The sequence below is a fragment of the Mchenga conophoros genome, linkage group LG3 (genome assembly GCF_057382185.1).
Source record: "Mchenga conophoros isolate Kocher_MC1m ecotype Shallow Benthic linkage group LG3, M_conophoros_male_GT1.1, whole genome shotgun sequence".
NCBI lineage: Eukaryota > Metazoa > Chordata > Actinopteri > Cichliformes > Cichlidae > Mchenga > Mchenga conophoros.
Window position 1 is genome coordinate 16,388,067 of NC_140528.1, and position 23,385 is coordinate 16,411,451.

The 23,385-nt window shown below is 42.5% G+C and overlaps 1 protein-coding gene across 1 annotated transcript in view; it reads left to right on the forward strand.

Annotated features, from left to right (window-relative positions):
• The window catches only part of LOC146577461 (ribonuclease inhibitor-like), a 144,503-nt gene extending 131,081 nt beyond the window's left edge, over positions 1-13,422 (forward strand). Inside the window, exons 3-4 of the mRNA XM_085269730.1 lie at positions 11,058-11,234; positions 13,245-13,422. Coding sequence (XP_085125856.1) covers positions 11,058-11,234; positions 13,245-13,422 — 355 coding nt within the window. The remainder of the gene's footprint in view (positions 1-11,057; positions 11,235-13,244) is intronic.
• The last annotated feature ends 9,963 nt before the right edge of the window (positions 13,423-23,385 follow it).

Here is a 23,385-nt window from a genome sequence, read left to right on the forward strand (position 1 = left end):
AAAGGTTAAGTGTCCTATGGCACTCAGTGATGATGGTGCTGTGGCCCCACCACCTCCACCTCTTTGTAAAGGAACTAACTGTAATCTGAAGCTTCAAATGGAACTAAGACTTCCTCCACTAGGTGGCAGTGTCTGATGAGAAAGTGTTAGTGGAGCTGGCCTGGAGTCAGAAACAGGAAGATGCAGGATTTGGGCTGAAATGGGGAAAAGTGGTTAGCACTAGTGCCTTAAAGCAAGAAGGTTGTAGGTTGAAGCTAGTTGGCCTTTCTGTGGAGGTTGGATGTTCTCCCACAGTCCAATGAAATGCTGCTTAGGTTCATTGGTTCAATTCAATTCAATTTTATTTATATAGCGCCAAATCACAACAAAAGTCGCCTCAAGGCGCTTCATAGATACAGAGAAAAACCCAACAATCATATGACCCCCTATGAGCAAGCACTTTGGCGACAGTGGGAAGGAAAAACTCCCTTTTAACAGGAAGAAACCTCCGGCAGAACCAGGCTCAGGGAGGGGCGGCCATCTGCTGCGACCGGTTGGGATGAGAGAAGGAAGACAGGAGAAAGACATGCTGTGGAAGAGAGACATAGGTTAATAACAGATATGATTCAATGCAGAGAGGTCTATTAATACATAGTGAGTGAGAAAGGTGACTGGAAAGGAAAAACTCAATGCATCATGGGAATCCCCCGGCAGCCTACATCTATTGCAGCATAACTAAGGGAGGATTCAGGGTCACCTGGTCCAGCCCTAACTATATGCTTTAGCAAAAAGGAAAGTTTGAAGCCTAATCTTAAAAGTAGAGATAGTGTCTGTCTCCCGAATCCAAACTGGAAGCTGGTTCCACAGAAGAGGGGCCTGAAAACTGAAGGCTCTCCCTCCCATTCTATTTTTAAATACTCTAGGAACAACAAGTAGGCCTGCAGTGTGAGAGCGAAGTGCTCTAATAGGGTGATATGGTACTACAAGGTCATCAAGATAAGATGGGGCCTGATTATTTAAGACCTTGTATGTGAGGAGCAGGATTTTGAATTCAATTCTGGATTTAACAGGAAGCCAATGAAGGGAAGCCAAAACAGGAGAAATATGCTCTCTCTTTCTAGTCCCTGTCAGGACTCTTGCTGCAGCATTTTGGATTAGTTGAAGGCTTTTCAGCAAGTTTTTTGGACATCCTGATAATAATGAATTACAGTAGTCCAGCCTGGAAGTAATAAATGCATGAACTAGTTTTTCAGCGTCACTCTGAGACAGGATATTTCTAATTTTAGAGATGTTGCACAAATGGAAGAAAGCAGTCTTACATATTTGTTTAATATGTGCATTGAAGGACATGTCCTGGTCAAAAATGACTCCAAGGTTCCTCACCGCGTTACTGGAGGCCAAGGTAATGCCATCCAGAGTAAGAATCTGGTTAGATACCATATTTCTAAGATTTTCAGGGCCGAGTACAATAACCTCAGTTTTTTCTGAATTAAGAAGCAGAAAGTTAGCGGCCATCCAGGTCTTTATGTCTTTAAGACATTCCTGCAGTTTAACTAATTGGTGTGTGTCATCTGGCTTCATGGACAGATAGAGCTGGGTGTCATCAGCATAGCAGTGAAAATGTATGCTATGTCTTCTAATGATACTGCCTAAGGGAAGCATGTATAATGTAAACAGAATTGGTCCTAGCACTGAACCCTGTGGAACTCCATAATTAACCTCAGTGTGTGAAGAGGACTCTCCATTTACATGCACAAATTGGAGTCTATTAGATAGATATGATACAAACCACTGCAGCGCAGTACCTGTAATACCTACAGCATGTTCTAATCGCTCTAATAGGATATTATGGTCAACAGTATCGAATGCTGCGCTAAGGTCTAGCAGGACAAGCACAGAGATGAGTCCACTGTCAGAGGCCATAAGAAGATCATTTGTAACCTTCACTAAAGCTGTTTCTGTGCTGTGCTGAGCTCTGAAACCTGACTGAAACTCTTCAAATAAACCATTCCTCTGCAGATGATCTGTTAGCTGTTTGACAACTACTCTTTCAAGGATTTTTGATATGAAAGGAAGGTTGGAGATTGGCCTATAATTAGCTAAGACTGCTGGGTCTAGAGATGGCTTTTTGAGTAAAGGTTTAACTACAGCCAGCTTGAAGGCCTGTGGTACATAGCCGATTATTAGAGATAGGTTGATCATATTTAAGATCGAAGAATTAATTAATGGCAGGACTTCTTTGAGCAGTTTTGTAGGAATGGGGTCTAAAAGACAGGTTGATGGTTTGGAGGAAGTAATTATTGAAGTTAACTCAGAAAGATCAATTGGAGAAAAAGAGTCTAACTTAACATCAATGGTACTAAGAGTAGCTGTAGATAATATTACATCTGTGGGATGATTATTGGTAATTTTTTCTCTAATGATAAAAATTTTATTTGTGAAGAAGTTCATGAAGTCATTACTAGTTAACGTTAAAGGGATGGTTGGCTCGAAAGAGCTCTGACTTTTTGTCAGCCTGGCTACAGTGCTGAAGAGAAACCTGGGGTTGTTTTTATTTACTTCAATCAGTGATGAATAGTAAGATGTTCTGGCTTTGCGGAGGGCTTTCTTATAAAGCAGCAAACTATTTCTCCAGGCTAAATGATGATCCTCTAGATTTGTGACACGCCATTTCCTCTCCAGATTACGAGTCATCTGCTTTAGGGTACGTGTTTGAGAATTATACCACGGAGTCAGGTACTTCTGATTTGAGGCCTTAGTTTTCACCGGAGCTACAGTATCCAGAGTCGTACGTAGTGAGGAGGTGAAATTATTAACAAGATAATCGACCTCTGTTGGGGTAGCGTTCAGATAGCTGCTCTGCTCTATGTTGGTACAGGGCATTGGAGATGATAACAGTGGGTGGATTATATTCTTAAACTTAGTTACAGCACTTTCAGAAAGACATTACGCTGTGTAATCAATTATTGTAAAAGTAAATGTTATCAGGAAATGATCAGACAGGAGAGGGTTTTCAGGAAACACTGTTAAATGTTCAGTTTCTATGCCATATGTTAAAACAAGATCTAGAGTGTGATTAAAGTGGTGGGTGGGTACTTTTACATTTTGAGAGAAACCAATTGAGTCTAATAACAGATTAAATGCCATGTTGAGGCTGTCATTTTTAGCATCTACATGGATGTTAAAATCACCCACAATAATTATTTTATCTGAGCTCAGAACTAAATTAGATATAAAGTCTGAGAAATCAGACAGAAACTCTGTGTAAGGCCCAGGTGGACGATAGATGATAACAAGTAAGACTGGTTTCTGAGTTTCACAGCTGGGGTGGACAATGTTAAGCATCAGGCTTTCAAATGAATTAAAAGTCTGTCTTGGTCTTTCATTAATTAATAGGCTGGTGTGAAAAATTGCTGCCACACCGCCCCCTCGGCCTGTGCTTCGAGATTTCTGGTAGTTAGAATGACTCGGGGGTGTTGATTCATTTAAACTAACATAATCATCCTGCTGCAACCAGGTTTCTGTAAGGCAGAGTAAATCAATTTGCTGATCAATTATTAAGTCATGTACTAACAGAGACTTGGAGGAGAGAGACCTAATATTTAATAATCCACATTTCACTGTTTTACTCTTTGGTTCAGATGTGGATACTGTATTGTTCTTTCTTTGTGATTGTTTATGTTTAAGTTGTTTGTTGCTGGTTTTTAGTTTGTTTTTTGTCTTTTTGGAAGCTGACACAGTCTCTATGGAGATGGGTTTTTGGGGGGGTAGCAGGAGGAGAGAAGCTGCAGAGAGGCGTGTAAGACTGCAACTCTGCTTCCTGGTCCCAACTCTGGATAGTCATATTTTGGGGGGTTTAATAAATTTGTCCATATTTCTAGAAATGAGAGCTGCTCCATCCAAAGTGGGATGGATGCCGTCTCTCTTAACAAGACCAGGTTTCCTCCAGAACATTTGCCAATTATCTATGAAGCCCACATCGTTTCTGGGACACCACTCAGACAGCCAGCAATTTAAGGAGAACATGCGGCTAAACATGTCACTCCTGGTCTGATTGGGGAGGGGACCAGAGAAAACTACAGAGTCCGACATTGTTTTGGATAAGTTGCACACCGATTCAATATTGATTTTAGTGACCTCCGATTGGCGTAACCGGGTGTCATTACTGCCGACGTGAATAATGATCTTACTGAATTTACGTTTACCCTTAGCCAGCAGTTTTAAATTTCCTTCAATGTCGCCTGCTCTGGCCCCTGGAAGACAATTGACTATGGTTGCCGGTGTCTCTAGCTTCACATGTCTGAGAACAGAATCGCCAATTACCAGAGTTTGATCCCCGGCGAGTGTGTCGCCGAGTGGGGAAAAACGGTTAGACACATGAACGGGTTGGTGGTGTACCTGGGGCTTCTGTTTAGGACCCACCGTGACCCAGCCTCCCTGTTTCCCCAGCTGCTTGGGGAACAGCTAGCGGTGCCTACGCTATCTTTGGCTGCACCAGCTACAGGGGCCTGGCTAGCTACGGGTGAATGAAGGGTGCGAAGCCGAGTCTCCAATTCAGTAATCCTCCAGCGCTGCAAATATGCTACATTTGTTACAGATATCATTACTGCTAAAGGAGGCTGAGGAGTAACTAAACATCTGACACAATGAGCATGAAAGTGCAGGAGGGACAGGTGAAGTAGCCATGGTGCTAATGAGTCGGCTACGAGCTAAGCTAAGCTAGCGAGACAGTACAGAGACAGTGAGTGAATACTTTGGCTATAAATTAGGTAGTGAGTACACAGAAAGTGTGCTTCGGATGAAGCACGTGAAGATTATAATATGAAAGAAGAATGTATTTAAAAGTTGTTAATTAAATTGCTAAGCAAATAAGCTACTCAGAAACACCACTGTGTTTGAGCAGGAACAGGAAGTGATACTCTACCACAGAGCGAGTGAACACCAAGTGACAGCGCCACCACGTTAGCCTGCTAACGTGAAGCATACCAGCATGTCGTGTTAGCTGTATCTTTTACCATTGCTGTATCTCTTGATTGTGTAGTGACTGTTTACATAAGTCAACAATATTTAATGTAATCTTTGTGTATTTGTATGGAGAGTGAATACACTGTATTCTGTTTCTGTTATTACAGTTTTACAAAAAAGGAAAATAAGGATCAGTAAAGCTCTGAAGAATGCCACGCGGTCTCCTGAGTGTTTACTGAAGCCATTTTATGTTTAGCTCACTGCATAAGCTGGATAGAGACATTCAGCTGAGGGCAGAAGATAAAATATACAGGTTAAGTAACAATCTCGTCTGAAAAAGGACTCGTAGAAGTTTACGTGGCCACACCTGTTAAGTAACATTCTCGTCTGAAAAAGGACTCGTAGAGTTTACTGGCTCGCCTGAAAAAGGGCTCGGAGCAATGTAGGAAGACACAGAGTTGCCCAGAATAATACTCATTACACGTATGAACTGTTGTTTTACTGTTTTGTTGGTGGAGTAAGTTGATTTCACAGTTAATAGAAAAACTGAACTACTCCACCGAATTGTTTACCGTTGGTCGCTCACGTGCTGGTGGAAACGGGAAGAAGGTTGTGTTTCAACACATAAAATTGACACTGCCCTCAAGGATTAGCTTGAGGGTAGAAGGCTGTGTCAATAGCCACTCCCATTTCCTCGTGCCAGAGAAAAGCGCCACGGGTGTGTGTGCATGTGTGTAAGAACGTAATATATTTATAAACTAAGGAAAAAATGGGTAATAAATCTACAAAACTCACTGCTGACGAGCAGTGGTTAGAGAAAAATCGTCCCCCCGCCGGTCAAATTAGTGCAAATAGATGGAGGAACCGAAAGAAATTAAACTGCCCTGCGTGGGAGGAAAAATGCAGTCCCTCTGCAGTAACTATTTTAAAACAGACCCTCCAAACAGAACTAAATAATGAAACATAGTTGGCATGACGACCATGCCCAGAATGTATAAAATAAATAAAATGAAATAATTCACATAAAAACCTTTTAAATAAAACAGAGAGATGCATAAGGTACATTAAGGCTGTGTCATTCTTCAGCCAAGGAAAGTGTGTGAAAAGGTAAATGTCTCCAGCTTGGAAAAGGGTGAAACTGCAGATCACCCAACGCCCTTGATGGATACAAAATAAAATATAAAAATATAATAATAAATTACTTGGTTCGACATGCAACAGAGAGAATGAATGTGACTGAAGGTTGGATCTGAGATGAGGCAAACAGAAGACCAGTCTAAAAAGTAGGCACAAACCTGTTCAGAGAAACAGCAAATTTGTACAGATTGGATGAATTCTAAATTATCTGTTTGCTGAGTAAGATGATCCTAACTATTAAATTGGCTCAGTAGTAGTATAGTGATATACACTAATAAAATATTGTAATATACTATTGTTATTATATAGAAAGAACAAGAGGATAATATTAATAAAAATATAATATTAATAATGACAAGAAGTATCCTAGTCAGTATGATGTGAGATGGACAATTGTTATGAAGTAGTCTGCATCAAGCTTAAGGTTTGCTCAAACTCAGTATAATGTCATATGAGATGAAGAAAATAAAGGCAATATCTAAACCAATTAGGTGCATAGAGGCACTTAACCTGCTTGAAAACCTGTCATTTATCCTAGATAAATATTACTGAGATATAGAGCACATCTGTAATAACAACTAATAAGCCAAACCCTGTAGATAATAGCTAAACCTACAGGATTGAGAAGCTGAATTAAATATGTGGACACCGCTAAGTTGATGAGCATGTTACACATTTTCTTTTATTTTTTGTTTCTTTGTTTTTTTAGAGCAGAGGCTGCATGCTATTAAAAGCCAACATGCAGCCTTCTGTGCGCTCAGTTTTTCCATCACACTTCTGCTTTGTTTCTGGCAGCATTTTTTCTTTTTCTTTTTGTGTCCTGACTCATGTATGTTTTTGTTTTGTTTGATTATTTTGTTGGTTTGGAAACAAATTTGTGGCAATACTTGTGGATCACAGTGACACATAGTGATTAGGCGTATGATTTACAAATGCCCAGTTTTAAAGCTGTGAGCTATGAGCAATGCAAAGTTTAAATTAAAAAAAAAAAAAAAAAAATATATATATATATATATATAAACAAAACCCTAGCTTCAAAGTTTGAAATATGTAAGATGTGTGAATTCTTTGAAAAACTAGAAGGTATCTAAAAATGCCTCAAGTGAAAATGAAATTCTCTAATGACACTCTGATAGTTAAGTCAGCATCAGGGCCAGAAGGCATGTATGCTAAGCTAATGTTAAATGAGGAACAAGGCCAAGCAGGCTGTCAGATAAATGTGTGCAGGGGACTCGGAGAGCCCCACTATTATTGGACCTTGGATCTGCCTCCGTTAGAGCCACTCCAACATTTAGCAAGCAAATATTTGCCAGCTACCTCAACAAAACAGCCCTACACTGACTATCACAATACATTGAGATTCAAATCCAGCCCAGGTCCTGACCCTCCGTATGACAAAGACATACACAGACTAGGTCCGCAGATGTTAACTTTACAAAACCTCTATGTCACCAAAAGTGGCAACGCAGTCTGTTCTGTAATACAACCTGAAGCTGTGCAGCGAGTAAACAGAATGCCAAACCCACATGTGTCCGTAGCCCGTAATGAAAGCACTGAGTGGAAAGACTTAGGCCGCATTCTCACCCAAGTTGAAAGAGACAGATATGAGAAAACTGAAGACACATGAGGGATGGTTACAGGGTCGCAGAACAGGTTGTATGAAATACACATTAGGATGGTTGCTCACCACCCAACCCGCTTCCCACATGACTGACAACACTGATTTACATGTTGTGGAAAACAATGCTAGCTGATATACACTCTCACCAGAGGCACACCCAGAGTTACAAAAACTGCCCACAACACTGTGGTCAACCGGACCAACAGATGTAGGATTAATTAAAGGAGCAGATCCAGTTGTAGTTAAAACCACCACAACCTACAGGCCGGTCAAACCACAATATCCCTTGTCCACAGCAAAGGCAGGGATCAGGCCAGTAATTGCAGATATGGAAAGAGCAGGCATCCTATTGAAGACAACAAAAGCAACCTGTAATACTCCAATTTTCCCAGTGAAAAAAGCAAACACAGAAAAATATCGTCTAGTTCATGATCTTAGAGCAATAAACGAGGTAACAGAACAAATCCCCCGATTTTCCAGCAAGGTTAAAGCAGCGAAACTTAACACACACCTGTTGTTAAATGATAAAGTTTATCCACTACTAACAAATAAACTCTCTGGGTTGCAGGACAACAACTTAACTTCAAAAAAAAAAAAGAAAAAAAAAAGAGACACTGGTCTGACCAACCAGTGAAGACACAACAAATTTAGTGGTAAAAAGATTCCAATTGTGACATGTTTTCTGCTGATTGATTAATACAAGTGATTACTAAATGAAAGAAAATTCCAATTTTTGTGCTTTTAATCATGATCTTAAGAATTTTAACATGTACCTGTGTTGTCCTGTCAGCTTGGCGGGTCATGAGTGGATTATATGGTGAGGAAAAAAAAAAAAAAAGGGGGGGAGAGAAGGCTGACACAGGGCCTGGTCCCGTTGTTTCTCCCCTCTCTGAATAACACAACATCATTTTCCTGTTCGTTCGTTTTTGTTTTGTGTTTGTTTTGTTTTTTCTCTTTATGCTTGATTACAGGCTGCTTTGTCGGCCCGGAAAGCCGAGGCTGACCCTGGACTCCTGCTCTCCCCCCTACCATCTTTGCTCTCTCCTCTACCATCTTTGATATGACCCTGACTAAATGCTACAGCAGCTGGACCTACAATAACAACCTGAAAATGTCAACAGTGCTGCAGGAAAACGATCTCATGCAGCGGAAACGGAGAGCGTTAAATCCAAGGCCCGTTTCACTACACGGGGGAGATTTCCAGACAGCTTCAGCTGACAGAGCTGTGACGAGACGCCCATTAAGCCCGGAGGAAAAGTGAGGCCGAGCAAAACAATGCTGACCTTAACAACTCTGCATTAAAACTGTGCAGGACAGTGACGGACCAACACGGATGATAGGGCAGCAAAAAGGGCGTGCCAGAGACAGGAGTAACTGAGGTCAGGAGGCACCTCGAAATGAACAAAAGCACCAGGAGAAAATAAGCTGAAGGCACAGGTGTCGGGGCTCGGCCAGGAGCTGACCTCTTAGAAGAGCCGAACAGCAGAGCTGTAGAAGGCCGTGGAGCAAAGCAAGGGAAACATCAATGGACTTCACTCTGACTTGTACGGAAAAGACTCTGAGGTTTCTGCCCTCAGTAAGAGCTCAAGGCATCACAGCAGGAACTGAACATGGCTCAGGAGGAGCTGGCTGATAATCGAACCCATCAGGCCGGAGCTTGCTGGAGCAGGAGGTTACTAAACCTGACGAAAAGCTCCAACAGCAGGAGCAAGCCCTGAAGGAGCTACAGAAGCAAAAGGGTCAAGTTAAGGAGGAGCGGAACAAGGAGAAGATGCAGGACACTGGAGAAAAGCACTGCCTCAATTGGGGCCAGAACTAGTATGAACAGAACTTTGAGCAGCAACACCAACGGATGCAAACGGACTGAAAAGGAGGAGGGCTCCATCAGTCAGTGAAGATGAAGTCAGTGCTGATGAGGCTGTAGAGTGTGTGAGGGATGTGAATGAGGATGATGAAGATCTGATGATAGCAGATAAAAACAGGCTGCAGAGACTTTGAGCCATACAGGGCACACAGTGTGTGTACAGAACAGCTGAAATCATTATGGAGGCCTCACTGGAATATGGAAGCATCACAGTACAGCTTCAGTGAAGCTTTAAAGTCTCTGATATGAGATGAGAAATGAAGCAGCCAGAGCTTTTTCATGAGTGGAAATCCACTGTGACTGTGAGCTGCTGCTACAGCCTCCAGATTAGCCAGCAGCTCATCCTGCTCAACATTTCCTCACCAACTTTAATGGAAGTGTGATGTTTTCAGCTGGAGTGATAGTCAGGGTGGCCTCCCTCTCCTCTTCTTCTCCTCTTCCTCTTTCATTTGTAAAGCCACTTCTGCTGCTTTCATTCATTTGGAAGTCCTGTAGCTGAGTTTGGGAGAGACTAACAGCCTCGGCAGCAGAGGGGAGAAAGGCTGTAACACCACCACTTTACTCTGTTCTACCTGTCACATCATTTTATCAGGAAACAAATATGCCCATGTTTTTACTATGTTTGTCTTGAAGATGTAAGAAGATCACATGGTGCTTTTTATTATTGTGTTGGTTTGTTTCCTGTCTCTTGGATGGAGCCAGCTGTGCGTGGCCCCTGGGCCTGTGATCAGAGTGTGTGGCCCCTGGGCCTGTGATCAGAGTGTGTGCTGGATAATCCGGACCAGGATGAGGCCAAACTGACATGGGATGAAGTGTCTGTCACATAATTGAGCTTAGTGTAGTTTCATTTCTGCACAATTTAAAACAACCAAAACTTTGTTCTGTCTTTTCTATGTTATACTGTAGACTTTCTTTGATACTGTGTCCAAAAGGAGCAGCTTTTACTTTGAAGGGGAGCCGTCTCTGTTTCCTCTTCAGGTTGGATGATGGAAGCAAATGAGTGTGTGATGTTCTTTCAGTGTTGCACTTTGTAGACGCTCCCTGAGCACTGGTCTCACAGCCAGCTGCACATAGAGACCAGTGTTGTTAGTCCAGGTCAGAAGATGACTTGTTGGAATGAGAATGAGCTTGTAGTTTGTCTGCTTTAATAATGTGACTGGAAATAGGTGTTGGACTTCAAATATGTCCATTTCTTTCACACTTCACCTTTAAAAGTGAAGCCTTGTGGTTCCTGGAAGGAAAAACACGACTTTTTCAAGTCTTTGTCCTGTTTTTATGAGAAATGTACGACTTTAATGTGAAACATTCAGAGTTTTTTCTCTTGTTGTGTTTGTTTGAAGCTGCTTCCTGTTGGCTTCAGCTGTTTGGAGTTTCCATTTTCTAAACTTCTACATTCTGAACCTTCTTCAGCTCTGAACAGATGATGAAACACTGAATGATTTCAAGCTCACACTTTGTCTAATAAACTTACATCTTTCATTCTTTATACAGATTGATGGACTGTGGTTTGTCAGAGATCAGCTGTGATTATCTGGCAGCAGCGCTGAAGTCCAACCCCTCCCATCTGAGACAGCTGGACCTGAGCTGCAACAACAAGCTGCAGGATTCAGGAGTGAAGCATCTGTGTGGTTTCCTGGAGAGTCCAGGATGTGGACTTGAAACTCTGAGGTCAGTCAGCATGTTTTAGTTGTGCTGAGATGAATATGATGTGAAAGTTGTGCTGACACTAAACTGCAGACATCAGGCTGATATTATACTGATCCACACTGAGGATCTTCATGGTAAAGTCTGTTTTCTTCTTCTCTGGTTTAGTCCATTGACTGCAGCAGAACAATGTTCACATTTCAAACCTTCAAAGAAGAAGAAAAATCCTCCACTGGATAATTCACTGTGAAACTCTCCAACTCTTCATTCCACCTTAAAGTCTGTCTGACACTGAAATCCAAAGAAAAATGTGCGTTTGCTTTACAGACAGCAGTCCAACACACACATACACACATCATCCAAAACACAGTCCAACATCCAAATCTCCTCCACTGCCAGCATGAATGATGGGAAAGAGAAGGAGGAACACTCTGACATTCATCTATGAATCATTTTTGCTAACTGTTTATTCAGCTTAGGCTCACAGGGCTGCAGCCTGTGCCCTAGCTGTCATAGGGCAAGAGGCGTGGTCCACCTGCACAGGTGAGCAGTCCATCACAGGGCCAACAGAGAGCGACAGAGAAGCACTCTCTCACATCCACACCTACAGCCAATTTAGAAGCACCAGTGAACCTAAGAAGCATTTCATTGGACTGTGGGAGAACATCCAACCTCCACAGAAAGGCCAACAAGCTTCAACCTACAACCTTCTTGCTTTAAGGCACTAGTGCGAACCACTTTTCCCCATTTCAGCCCAAATCCTGCATCTTCCTGTTTCTGACTCCAGGCCAGCTCCACTAACACTTTCTCATCAGACACTGCCACCTAGTGGAGGAAGTCTTAGTTCCACTTGAAGCTTCAGATTACAGTTAGTTCCTTTACAAAGAGGTGGAGGTGGTGGGGCCACAGCACCATCATCACTGAGTGCCATAGGACACTTAACCTTTGTTTCCATATGCTGGGAACTTCCTGTTGTTCCAAGGAGGACTGGAAAATGTGTGAAAATCTCCCAGTCAGTTCCTCACAGCACACTTCAATCATTTCCCTCCCACAGCATCAGGACCAGGGCTTTTTCTCTCTTTGCTCCCACTAAGAGATTTCCACACAAACACCTCATCAGTGGGACTCTCAGAGCTACCAGCCCTTTGCTACAATCACAAAGCTCTTCATTGAAATCAATGATATCAAAGCTAGAATCAAATGAGTCCAAGTCTTCTGCTGATTCAGCATCACATTCATCTTTGCTCCTTGTTCTGCATCCCCACCATGGACTTCATTCCTTTCCAAGCCAGCCTTGAGTGTCCTTTATTCAGCTCATCCTCTGCTTTACTTTTACACCTGATTTTAGCTGCTTTATCTCTCTTTCAACAAGTTTCTGTGCCTCAATCTTTTTCTTCTCTCCCTCATAACAAGACAGCTTCTTCTGCCTAAGAACATGTTTGAGTGATTTACTAATCCAGGGCTGCTTATTGGGGAAAATACTTCCTGTTTTCAAAGTAATCCCCATTTTTCCCAGAAAGAAATGTAAGTAGAAATCGATGATCTAAGTGAGAACATGAGCCTTTAAAACGTCCCAGTGGGTGCAGTCAAAGCAGTCCCTCAGTCCCAGTATAGAGTCTTTGGTCCAGACTGGAACAACTGTGTGCCCAGTTTGAGCTCTCTTCAGTCCTGTGACCTGACAGGCCCAGAGGGGCCATCACATCACATTTAGAAGCTCCCCTAATGGAGCCACAACACATGTCCAATACTTAGTCTGTCTTGTTGGACCAACTGGAAGAAATGATTCAAGGACTTAGTCACAGAACAGAGATTCAAATCTCCAAAGTCCAACTGGCTGCATCAGGACATATAGTCTGAAACTCTGCACAGTTTCCTGTTTGAAGCTGCTTCCTGTTGGCTTCAGCTGTTTGGAGTTTCCATTTTCTAAACTTCTACATTCTGAACCTTCTTCAGCTCTGAACAGATGATGAAACACTGAATGATTTCAAGCTCACACTTTGTCTAATAAACTTACATCTTTCATTCTTTATACAGATTGAGGCTCTGTGGTTTGTCAAAGATCAGCTGTGATTATCTGGCAGCAGCACTGAAGTCCAACCCCTCCCATCTGAGAGAGCTGGACCTGTACGGAAACAACCTGAAGGATCCAGATGTGAAACAGCTGTCTGATCTTCAGCAGAGTCCAGACTACAGACTGGAGACTCTGGTGTAAGTAGAGTGATGGAGTGAGTGGGTGGTGCTGTCAGCAGTATTGTACTAAACACAGTCAGTATGAAACAAAGATCCAGTTTTTCCTGTAAAGCTGCAGCTTCTCAGTGAAGCTGTGAGAGGAGAATGGTGACAGGCTTCAGGATTGGACACAAACACTTCCTGTTTCTGACCTTTATGGTCACCATGGTAACGGCTGACACGCTCTGATCAAACGCTGTCAACAGCCAATCAGCTCTCTGAACAAAGCAGCACGCAGACCAATGACTGCATTCATTTCCAAGTTTAAAGCAGTGAAGAACACAGTCTGTAGGTGAGGAAGAATTTATTGAGAGCAGATGTTTGGATGGAATTCCTCCAGTTAACAGCTGGAACCGTCCATCTGGATTGTTGGGCTTGTTGTTGGGGTTCCTACAGAGCTCAGAGTGGACACACCAAGGTTCTTCTAATGAATGAAAGTCCAAACTCAAACTAGGAGGGAAAATCATTTTCATCAACTTCAATAAAAATCCAAAGATTAGAAAAAAAGTGAAGCAACAATGAGTCCTAGTACAGTCCCAGCACTGAAGTCCCTGCTGCTCTTTATACTGGATGTGCTGCATCACTGATTGACAGTTAATGAAGAGTCTCTGGAAACACTCGTTTATCTCCTCTGCTCTTCCTTCTTCTCTCTGCAGGTGTTGGCGATGATGGTAAACAGGACGGTGTGTGTGCTGAGAGAGGAGGAGCTGTGTCCTGATGATCCAGAGAGGTTGAAGCAGCAGCAGCTTGTGTGTAGAGACGCTCTGACTGGGCCATGTTACTGGGAGGTGGAGAGGAGAGCTTCATCCAGCAGTGACTGACAGAGGAATGAGAAGAAGTGCAGATGACTGTCAGTGCTGCAGAGTGAACTTCTCTGAGAACAGCTCCACTGTCAGACACAATGTAGAGTCCAGCATCATCCCTGTGTGTCCCTCTGGATCTGACAGAGGATCATCAGTGTATCTGGACTGCTTTGCTGCTGCTCTGTCCTTTTACAGTCTCTGCACAGTCTCTGTCTGACTCTGGCTTCAGACCCTCCTGGATCAAACTCACCTGGAAAGACTTTCAAACATCACTCAATAGATTTGAATACAGAATATATTTGATATATACTGTAGACGTACTGTAGAGTTGCAGTTTGTCACTTGTAAATACAGTCTGTGAGCAGCTGTGAGCTGAAAGATCTTTCTAGAAACACGAAATGTTTTCACTCTTCTGTTGCTTCTGTTGCTTTTTCATATATTTCCACAACATTAATATTGATCCCACCTGTCTCACCTGTTTCATGCTTTTATAAATAATAACAGGTCACGTGTGATCTGAGCGCTGCTGTGGTTGCTGTGCTGCACGTCTTCATTTAGATAACAGAGACATCTAGTGGTTCAGAGGGAGAACTGCAGGAGGTGGAGCTGTGTTTTAGCATGGAAAACTTTTTTTCTTTTAGGTGCAGATACAAATATGACAAGTGTCAGGGGATTTTTAAGTTTTATTGTCATGAAATGCAACTGAGTGATATACTGATAAGTGTTTAATATTTCTGCTTATGCAAACGTCTTTCTATCATGAACTCTCTGAACAGTCACATCACAACACCACAATGAGTTGTGAAAACAAGCTGTTATTGTTAGATTAAGTTCCAGAAACTGTATGTTCTCTCCCCACGAGTGAAGAGCGGGCAGCTAAGTTCCTGTTTTATCTTTGCTTTGCCATGTGACATCACTATACTGAGTGTATAAATAAAGATGCAAGACAAGTGTGAGGTGTGTGAGTCTTGTTGGGCTCTCACCCGTGCACGTTACCAGCTGAACTGTCTGAGTGTCATTTCTTCACCTAAGTGTTTGATAACTGTTGACCCCTAACAACAAGTATCAGTGTAAGATACAAAAGGTCACATCAGTTAGCAGAGGGAACAGTGATTATGCTGTCCTCGACCTGAGTCTCTTAGTTTCACCAGCTAGACAGCGAGATAACGATGCTCCAATAACCAGACTTATTTTCCTTTTTGCGTTGATTTATTGAAGAATGGCCTCTGACCATTGCCTTCTCTTTGACCATCGTAAAACTGAAAGTACAAAATACTGTATTAGCTAACTAACATTGTAAACTAGCTTGTTACACTCTTACTGCAAGCTAACAAGATAAAACTTTCAAATGTACAAATTATCGTACCATTATTACACAAAACAAAAGATAATAATTATTTTATCGACACTCATACTTACAGACAAGGCAACAACATTTTAAGATCCGTTTCAGCTTAGAACGATAACATTACGGTATCACTTTCCGCCATCTTTTATTTCTTCTTCACGTTTTCATTTTTTCCCTTCCCAAAGTAACTGAACCCATATTACAAAGCATCCACTAGAGGGAGCTCTAGGGCAGTTTACAACTATAATATCCACTTTAAGTTATAAAAGGCAGAACAGTGATCACACAACAATGTTAGAGTAGAAACGTAACAGTGAATCTGGACATGTATACAGATGGAAGCAAACAAACAGGATATAACACTACATTAAAGCCACAAATGGGAAGAAAAGAAAGCCAAAGGAAAATATATTTGATCTCAGGAATCCAAATCAGATGCTTTAGAGCAGGGTTCGGTAACCCAGGAGGAGGAGAGACCCGAGTCGGTCCGAGTATCAGGTGAACTGAACTCCAGGTAAGAAGTTATGACCTGCAATCTATCTGCTGATTTTTTACAGTCAGTTACAATAACTCGTACTGTGTACCAGCTAGCATGACGGAGTTTCTATACAGCTGGGTGGGTGCTATGATGTTACTGATAGTGAACTTTATTTTAGTAGAGTTGCCAACCGTCCTGTAAAAAACAGAATCGTCTCGTATTCTCAGAAAATATTACGCGTTTCGTGTTGAGCTGAGAAGGAACACAGTTTGTCCCGGACTTCAGCTAGAATGGAAAAGACACAAAGCTGGATTTATTCTGTGTCTTTCCACTATCATTCTCTCCCCTCCCTCTCCTGTTGCTACTTCAATCATGAAAATGATCAATGATTAGCTGATCAGCTTTTCTCTCGTTTTTTTATCGCTGAATTTGCGCCAGAAAGACGAAACCAGCGGATGTCGCGCTACACAACAGCAGCACGTTTAAGCTTGATCAGCTGTTGATAGATAGATGTATTTAATATTAATTTATAGTATCAGCTGATGTTTGCTGGAGCCACAGCTGTAAAAGCTGCTGGTCATGATATCGGTTTGGATATGTGGTGAGAGGGAAACATGAAGATGAAACCAGGAGATGTCCTTACTGAATCATCAGAGCTGAACAGGTGATGGAGAAACAGGTTTACCTTTCAGGTGACATGAATGAGTTGATGGGAAGTTATGAACTGTTTCTGAGAGACAAATAACACCAGGATCCTTTTCTATGTAGCTGACAGCTGGTAGCTGTGCAGGGGCGGGTCTAGCAAAGTTTTGCCAGGGGGCCAGGTAGGGCATTAACAGGGAAAAGGGGGCACAAAGAAATACTTTCTTATTCTCATTTAAAATGTTTCGCTTTTAATAAATAATTATCTGAATCTTACAACCAAAGTTTTCATCTGATGTAAAATGTATATAAATCATACATATACCAACAAGGCTGTACATCACTGTCACAACAGCGTTTGTTTTCATTCAAAGGCTTTATGGCTTTAATACCTGGTGGGCCGGTCTCTAGTCAAAATGCCCGGGCTGATTTTTCAACACGTTCTCACTCCCATCTCGTCAAACGTGTGAGGCATGGTCAGGCTCCCTCTGCTTCACTTATGGATGCGCAGGGTACCCCCCCTCACGTCGGGAATTGACGTGAAGGGTCCTCCGATTGAAGAGATTGCTGCGGAAGTGCCTGTTGTCGGTATATTTAGACATTTTCCAAATCACATTGTAATGACGTATACAGAACACAATAAATTATATAATGTAAACAACTACCTGAAAAACAGGTAGAACGATACTTTTGTATCGTTTATTGCATTTATGGAGGGAGTGATGTATGCTGGGTAATGGCACAGCTAGCTACTGGGTGACTTTATTCACCCGCTTCGGCTGTTATCAGTCCATACAATGGGCGTTATTAGCACAAATCAGTCCCATAGATATGGACCATCTCCTGCTAGATTGTTCACAAGGTTGTTCTCATCCATCCAGATGGAGGATCACTAACAGGAGCGTGGGAAGACTCCAGAATCCACTGTAGCTGGAATCCGGTGGATATGCAGTGTGTACAGGTAAGACCATTTAAACGGACAGCATTTATAGAATGACTATTAAAAGTCAGCGAGTGTCAGTAATGTTAATGTGGTTCTCTTAGTAATACACCGAGTGCTAATATAACAGCTTTAAGATGCATTTTTAGATATTATTACGTGTTTTACCGTCTTTATGGTGCTAGCTTAAAGTTACGGTATAAACGTTAGCTTATATTGTTGTAAAGCTGTTACTGGTTAAACGATGTTAGCACAGAAATATTAGCTTCTGTCATGACTGATGAAGTTACTAGTTAATAAAGTTTCCAGTAAAGTGTTTAATCGCAGCCACAGATTGACAGCAAATATCTCGATTAGCTTCAGTGCATCTATAATAAATATGTGCAAGTTTCAGTGCTTTGTTTAAACTGTATGATACTTATACTGACCCAGGGTCAGTGTAAAATACAATCCTAGCTGTGTGAACAAAGCCTGGCTCCTTTAATCCTGCATGACAAACCTCAGGATGCAGGTTATTATTACTCTTTCCTGCTGGCACACCTGTCACACCTGAGAGTCACTAGAAACTTACAGTGACGTGGACATCATGCAAAGACTGCCAGACTCTGTAATACTGCAAATGATCAGTGACTCAGGTTAACACTAAACTTTAAACGGCACCTCTGTGTCTCTGTGTGCTGAACATCTAGGATTGAGTCAGGCTGCATTGATTTTATTTATTGGGACTTTAATGTGTTAAAAGCAGGTTGAAGATGGCTCAGAAACATTTGAAGATTAAAATTTAGCATTATGGCTGCTGGTGGTTTGTAAAGCCTCTACTCAGCTGTATTTGTGTTACTAATTTATGTTTGTTGTTGTTTAACACAGATTTCAGAAGAGCAAATATGCTTAATAGTTTAACTAGATTTCATTTGTCAGTGTGGGACTGCTGAGTCACCTGAAGAACTCATTCATTCTCCACATGATGTTCATTTACAGAAATGTTTCACAGGAACTGATTCCTCCCAAAGGTTGAACTAGTGTGTTTCCATAGATTACCTCTGTATGAATGTACTTCTTAAATGAAGGCAAGTGTTTGTCCTTTTCTGTTCCTCAGGTACAGTACGTGATATCAAGGGCAGGCGGTCAACACTGGGGGAAGACAAGAAGCAGACGTACTTCCAAGAAGGAGCTGCAGTGAGGTCAGAGGTCAGAATTTAACAGCTCAGGTTTATATTTTAGGGGTTATAAAAAATCAAAATGTATTTATAAAGAAACCTTTAAATAATAGTCATAATTATGATTATTATAAGAAATATCAAACATTTAAGTGGATTTTCTGTTACACATATTGTGTTAGCCCTGCAATAAACTGGCAGCCTGTCTTTGTCCTGTATCAGCTGGGATAGGCTTCATCCTCCCGCAACCCTGAATTGGATACATTGTATTCCAATTATGTAATCTGATCATTTACAAACTCAAAGTAAAGTGTGCGTGTTCGTCCCCATGGGGAAATAGTTCCTCTGCATTTAACCCATTCACCCAGTGACGCAGTGGGCAGCCACCAATGCAGCGCCCGGGGAGCAGTGTGTAGGGACGGTACCTTGCTCAGGGTAGCTGTTCAGTGGAGTCGAAACCCTGACCTTCCGATCATGGGGCCACCACTCTACCTACTCAACTATCCCTGCCCCGTAGCAACTCAAGGTACATACTCAAGGTATCTAATCAAAATGTAAGTATAATAATTTTAAAATGGGAAAGCAGAAATAAGTGTGACATAAATGTAAATGTGTGAGCTGACATAGAGGACAGCTACATGTAGTCTGAAAAACCTTTGTTGTCAAGTTTGCAGGTCTATCAGCATGAGACATTCTTACATAGAAGAGACTGTTAAAGTCTCTAACTCAGTGAAGCATTATTGGTCCCGTCTGTTTGGATAAATATAGTAAGTTGATGTATTGACACATTTTCTTAAGTGCTTATCCAGTTCAGGATCACAGTGGAGCTGCAGCTGGATATGTTCACTAAATAAACCTTACAAAAGTTAACAATAAACCTGCATCCATGTACGTTGTTGTCCACAGGATGAGAAAATCAAACTGGAAGACTGTGGAACATGTTAATAAATGTTTGTGTGTTTATCCCTATGTCTTTCACAGGAGGCGCTGGAAGGTTTCCCTAATAGTGAATCAAAGCAGAACCATAAAGATTGCTGGACTGCATGATGGCCTTACCCCTGAGCAGTCATCCTGTTAAAGGAGGAACCAGTTAGAAGCTGTTTTCAAAGTAGCTGAGCAGATTTCATCTCAAGTAAGCGATTAACTGTTTGATCGTCTGTTCTGCCACTTAAAGAGCATTTAAGGACGTCTTTTGAGTGTCCAGTTGAATTAATTCTACTGGCTCTCATGGTCATTTGTTATTATAGACATATTTTTCATATTCATCCAGCTATTTAGTAAATTCTATCTATTTAGTAATATCTGTCAGCTATAAACTGTAATATAAATATCTAAATATCTCCTGTCCTTTATGTTTTAATGATGTAAGTCTGTTATCGTGTTACATTAGCATTCCTCACATATCAATGAGATGCTGTACAGTACAATCCTACTGACACAGCAGAGGGATAACGACGGCTATTCAACATCGTTACACGACACATTCGAGCTGCATGATGCAGACAAAGTGACTAAATCATCTTTTTTGTGGTTTATTGTCTTCAAACCAGCAGACAAAGCCGATTGCAGAAGATGTCAGAGAAGAACTTCAGGCCGTGGACTGAAAAGGTATTTTTTCTTGTTATCAAAGACATTTGGAGTGGCAGCTTCTACAAGTGGTTGTGCTGAAGTAAAGCTTACAGTCTAAGAAACCACAGTGTTGATATTCAGCACAAAGAGAAAAGCTCACTTGTTTTAATTTATTTACAATCATAGTTTTATAAATTCTGACTGTAAACAGCGTTTACAGCTTTGATATTGTTTGACACTCGATATCAGGTGATGGGTTTTAATTTAAAGGTTTCTGTGTCCCAATAATAATGGATTGTATTTATATAGCGCTTTTCTAGGCACCCAAAGCGCTTTACAATACCACTATTCATTCACTCTCATATTCATACACTGGTGGAGGCAAGCTACAGTTGTAGCCACAGCTGCCCTGGGGCAGACTGACAGAAGCGAGGCTGCCATATCGCGCCATCGGCCCCTCTGGCCGACACCAGTAGGCAAGTAGGGTAAAGTGTCTTGCCCAAGGACACAACGACCAGGACAGAGAGCCCAGGGATCGAACCGGCGACCTTCCGGTTACAGATGCGATTCCCAACCCCCTGAGCCACGGTCGCCCCGAAAATAAGCCATTTACACTGACCAGTGTCAGTTTAACTGTAACACATTCATTATTTAGATTCAACAAAGAAATAACTGAATGTAAAAATGGCAGCCCTCAGGCAGGTTTATAGAGATATATGCATGCATTATGAAATTTATGTATCCCAGATAATTGTTACTCATCTAGTCATGGCAGACCTACATCTTCCTCCCCAGTTAACTGCAACCCAAAAGAACTAGTGGGGCTATTTACACACTCACAACCAGTGTGGGGTAAAAAGAGCCACCAAAAAGCTGTCAGCCACAGATGTGCTAGAAGAGTTAGAAACTCTACTTATGGAGAAACTTTCTAAGTCTAACAGAGGACAGGTACTCCTGCCCAAATAACATGATATAACCCCACTGCCGTCCCGCAACAATTTTTCTATTGTTGCACTACCTGCTCTATACACGCAGTGTCGAGCAACGGTGGAGACGGAATTTCAAGCAGTACAACATTTTGCGGCAACAACAAAATGTGAGACATTTGTTATTTTTATGTTTATTTATTGTTTTTATGTTCAGTCTCAACTGTTACAAAGTTGATGTGCAGTTAATAAGCGCAATAAATATTTATACTGGAAAAGAAAATCGTTTCCCCTGGTGAGAGGCGGCGGGCTGGGGTGGGTATTCTAATATCCCCTCGGCTTGCTGCCGGTACGTTGGGGTTTTTCCCGGTGGATGAGAGGGTTTGTTCCCTGCGCCTTAGGGTCGGGGAACAGGTCCTGACTGTCATCTGCGCTTATGCGCCGAGTGGCAGTTCAGAGTACCCAGCCTTCTTAGAGTCCCTGGGGGGGGGGGGGGTGCTGGAAGGTGCTCCACCTGGAGACTCTGTTGTCCTGCTGGGAGGCTTCAATGCTCACGTGGGTAACGACAGCGAGACCTGGAGGGGCGTGATTGGGAGGAACGGCCTCCCTGATCTGAACCCGAGCGGTGCTTTGTTATTGGACTTCTGTGCTAATCACAGTTTGGCCATAACGAACACCCTGTTCGAACATAAGAGTGTCCATAAGTGCACGTGGCACCAGGACGCTCTAGGCCATAGGTCGATGATCGATTTTGTAATCGTATCACCAGACCTGCGACCACATGTTCTGGACACTCGGGTAAAGAGAGGGGCTGAGCTGTCAACTGATCACCACCTGGTGGTGAGTTGGATCAGGTGGCGGGGGAGGACGCTGGACAGACCTGGTGCACCTAAACACGTAGTGAGGGTGTGCTGGGAACGTCTAGCAGAGGCCCCAGTCCGCGAGATCTTCAACGCACACCTCCAGCAGAGCTTCAACAGCATTCCGAGGGAGACTGGGGACATTGAGTCTGAATGGACCATGTTCAGCGTCTCCATTGCCAAAGCTGCTGCATTGAGCTGCCGCCACAAGGTGGTTGGTGCCTGCCGTGGTGGTAATCCCCGAACCAAATGGTGGACACCAGAGATGAAGGGAGCCACCAGGCTGAAGAAGGAGTCCTATCGGGCTTGGTTAGCCTGTGGGTCTCCGGAGGCAGCCGACAGTTATCGACAGGCCAAGCGGAATGCGGCTCGGGCAGTGGCTGAAGCAAAAACTCGGGTGTGGGAGGAGTTCGGAGAGGCCATGGAAAAAGACTTTCGGACTGCCTCGAAGAGATTCTGGCAAACCGTCAGGCGTCTCAGGAGGGGAAAGCGGTACTCTACCTGCACTGTGTATAGTGCTGGCGGAGCGCTGTCGCGACGTCGACTGAGAAAATTGTCAGGCGGTGGAAGGAATACTTGGAAGGAAAACTCAGCGTGCGGTTCCTGCGTCTTCTTTCCCTGCGCCGTGCAGCTGCTTCAGTGGGAATAAATCCTCATTAGGATGGAAATGGGAAGGCAGACTAACAGAGACGGCTGCTGGAAATGAGTGGGAGTAAAAACGAGATGGAGATGATCAAACCTTCAACGTTTTCAACTTTTTTTTTCTTTTTTTTAACATCCGTTGGGCACCCAGACGGCCAATCAGTCCTTCTGTCTGTAAAGACTGACAGTAGCTGCTTTTTACTTCTCATCCCTCCCTTCTTTGCACCTTTCAAAACCAACTCTCGTCTTTACTGCAGGGCTCTAGACTAACTTTTTGCCATGGGCGTACCGGTACGCCTAACTTTAAAAAGTTAGGCGCACACAAATTTTATAATAATTTATATAATATAATGTGTTTTTCTGGATACACTGTGCTTTTTCAGCATTCAAAGATTGATGACACCATGTCAGAGCACTGGCTATGAATTTCAGAAGGATCAGGCCTTAACTTAACAGAAAAGTTAGCAATAGTTCTTTTCCTATTACAGCTACATCCACTTCTGTCGTGCCTAGGCTGCTCACTAGGGCTGGGTATCATCACTGATTTCTATAATCCATTCGATTCTGGTTTTCAAAGTCCC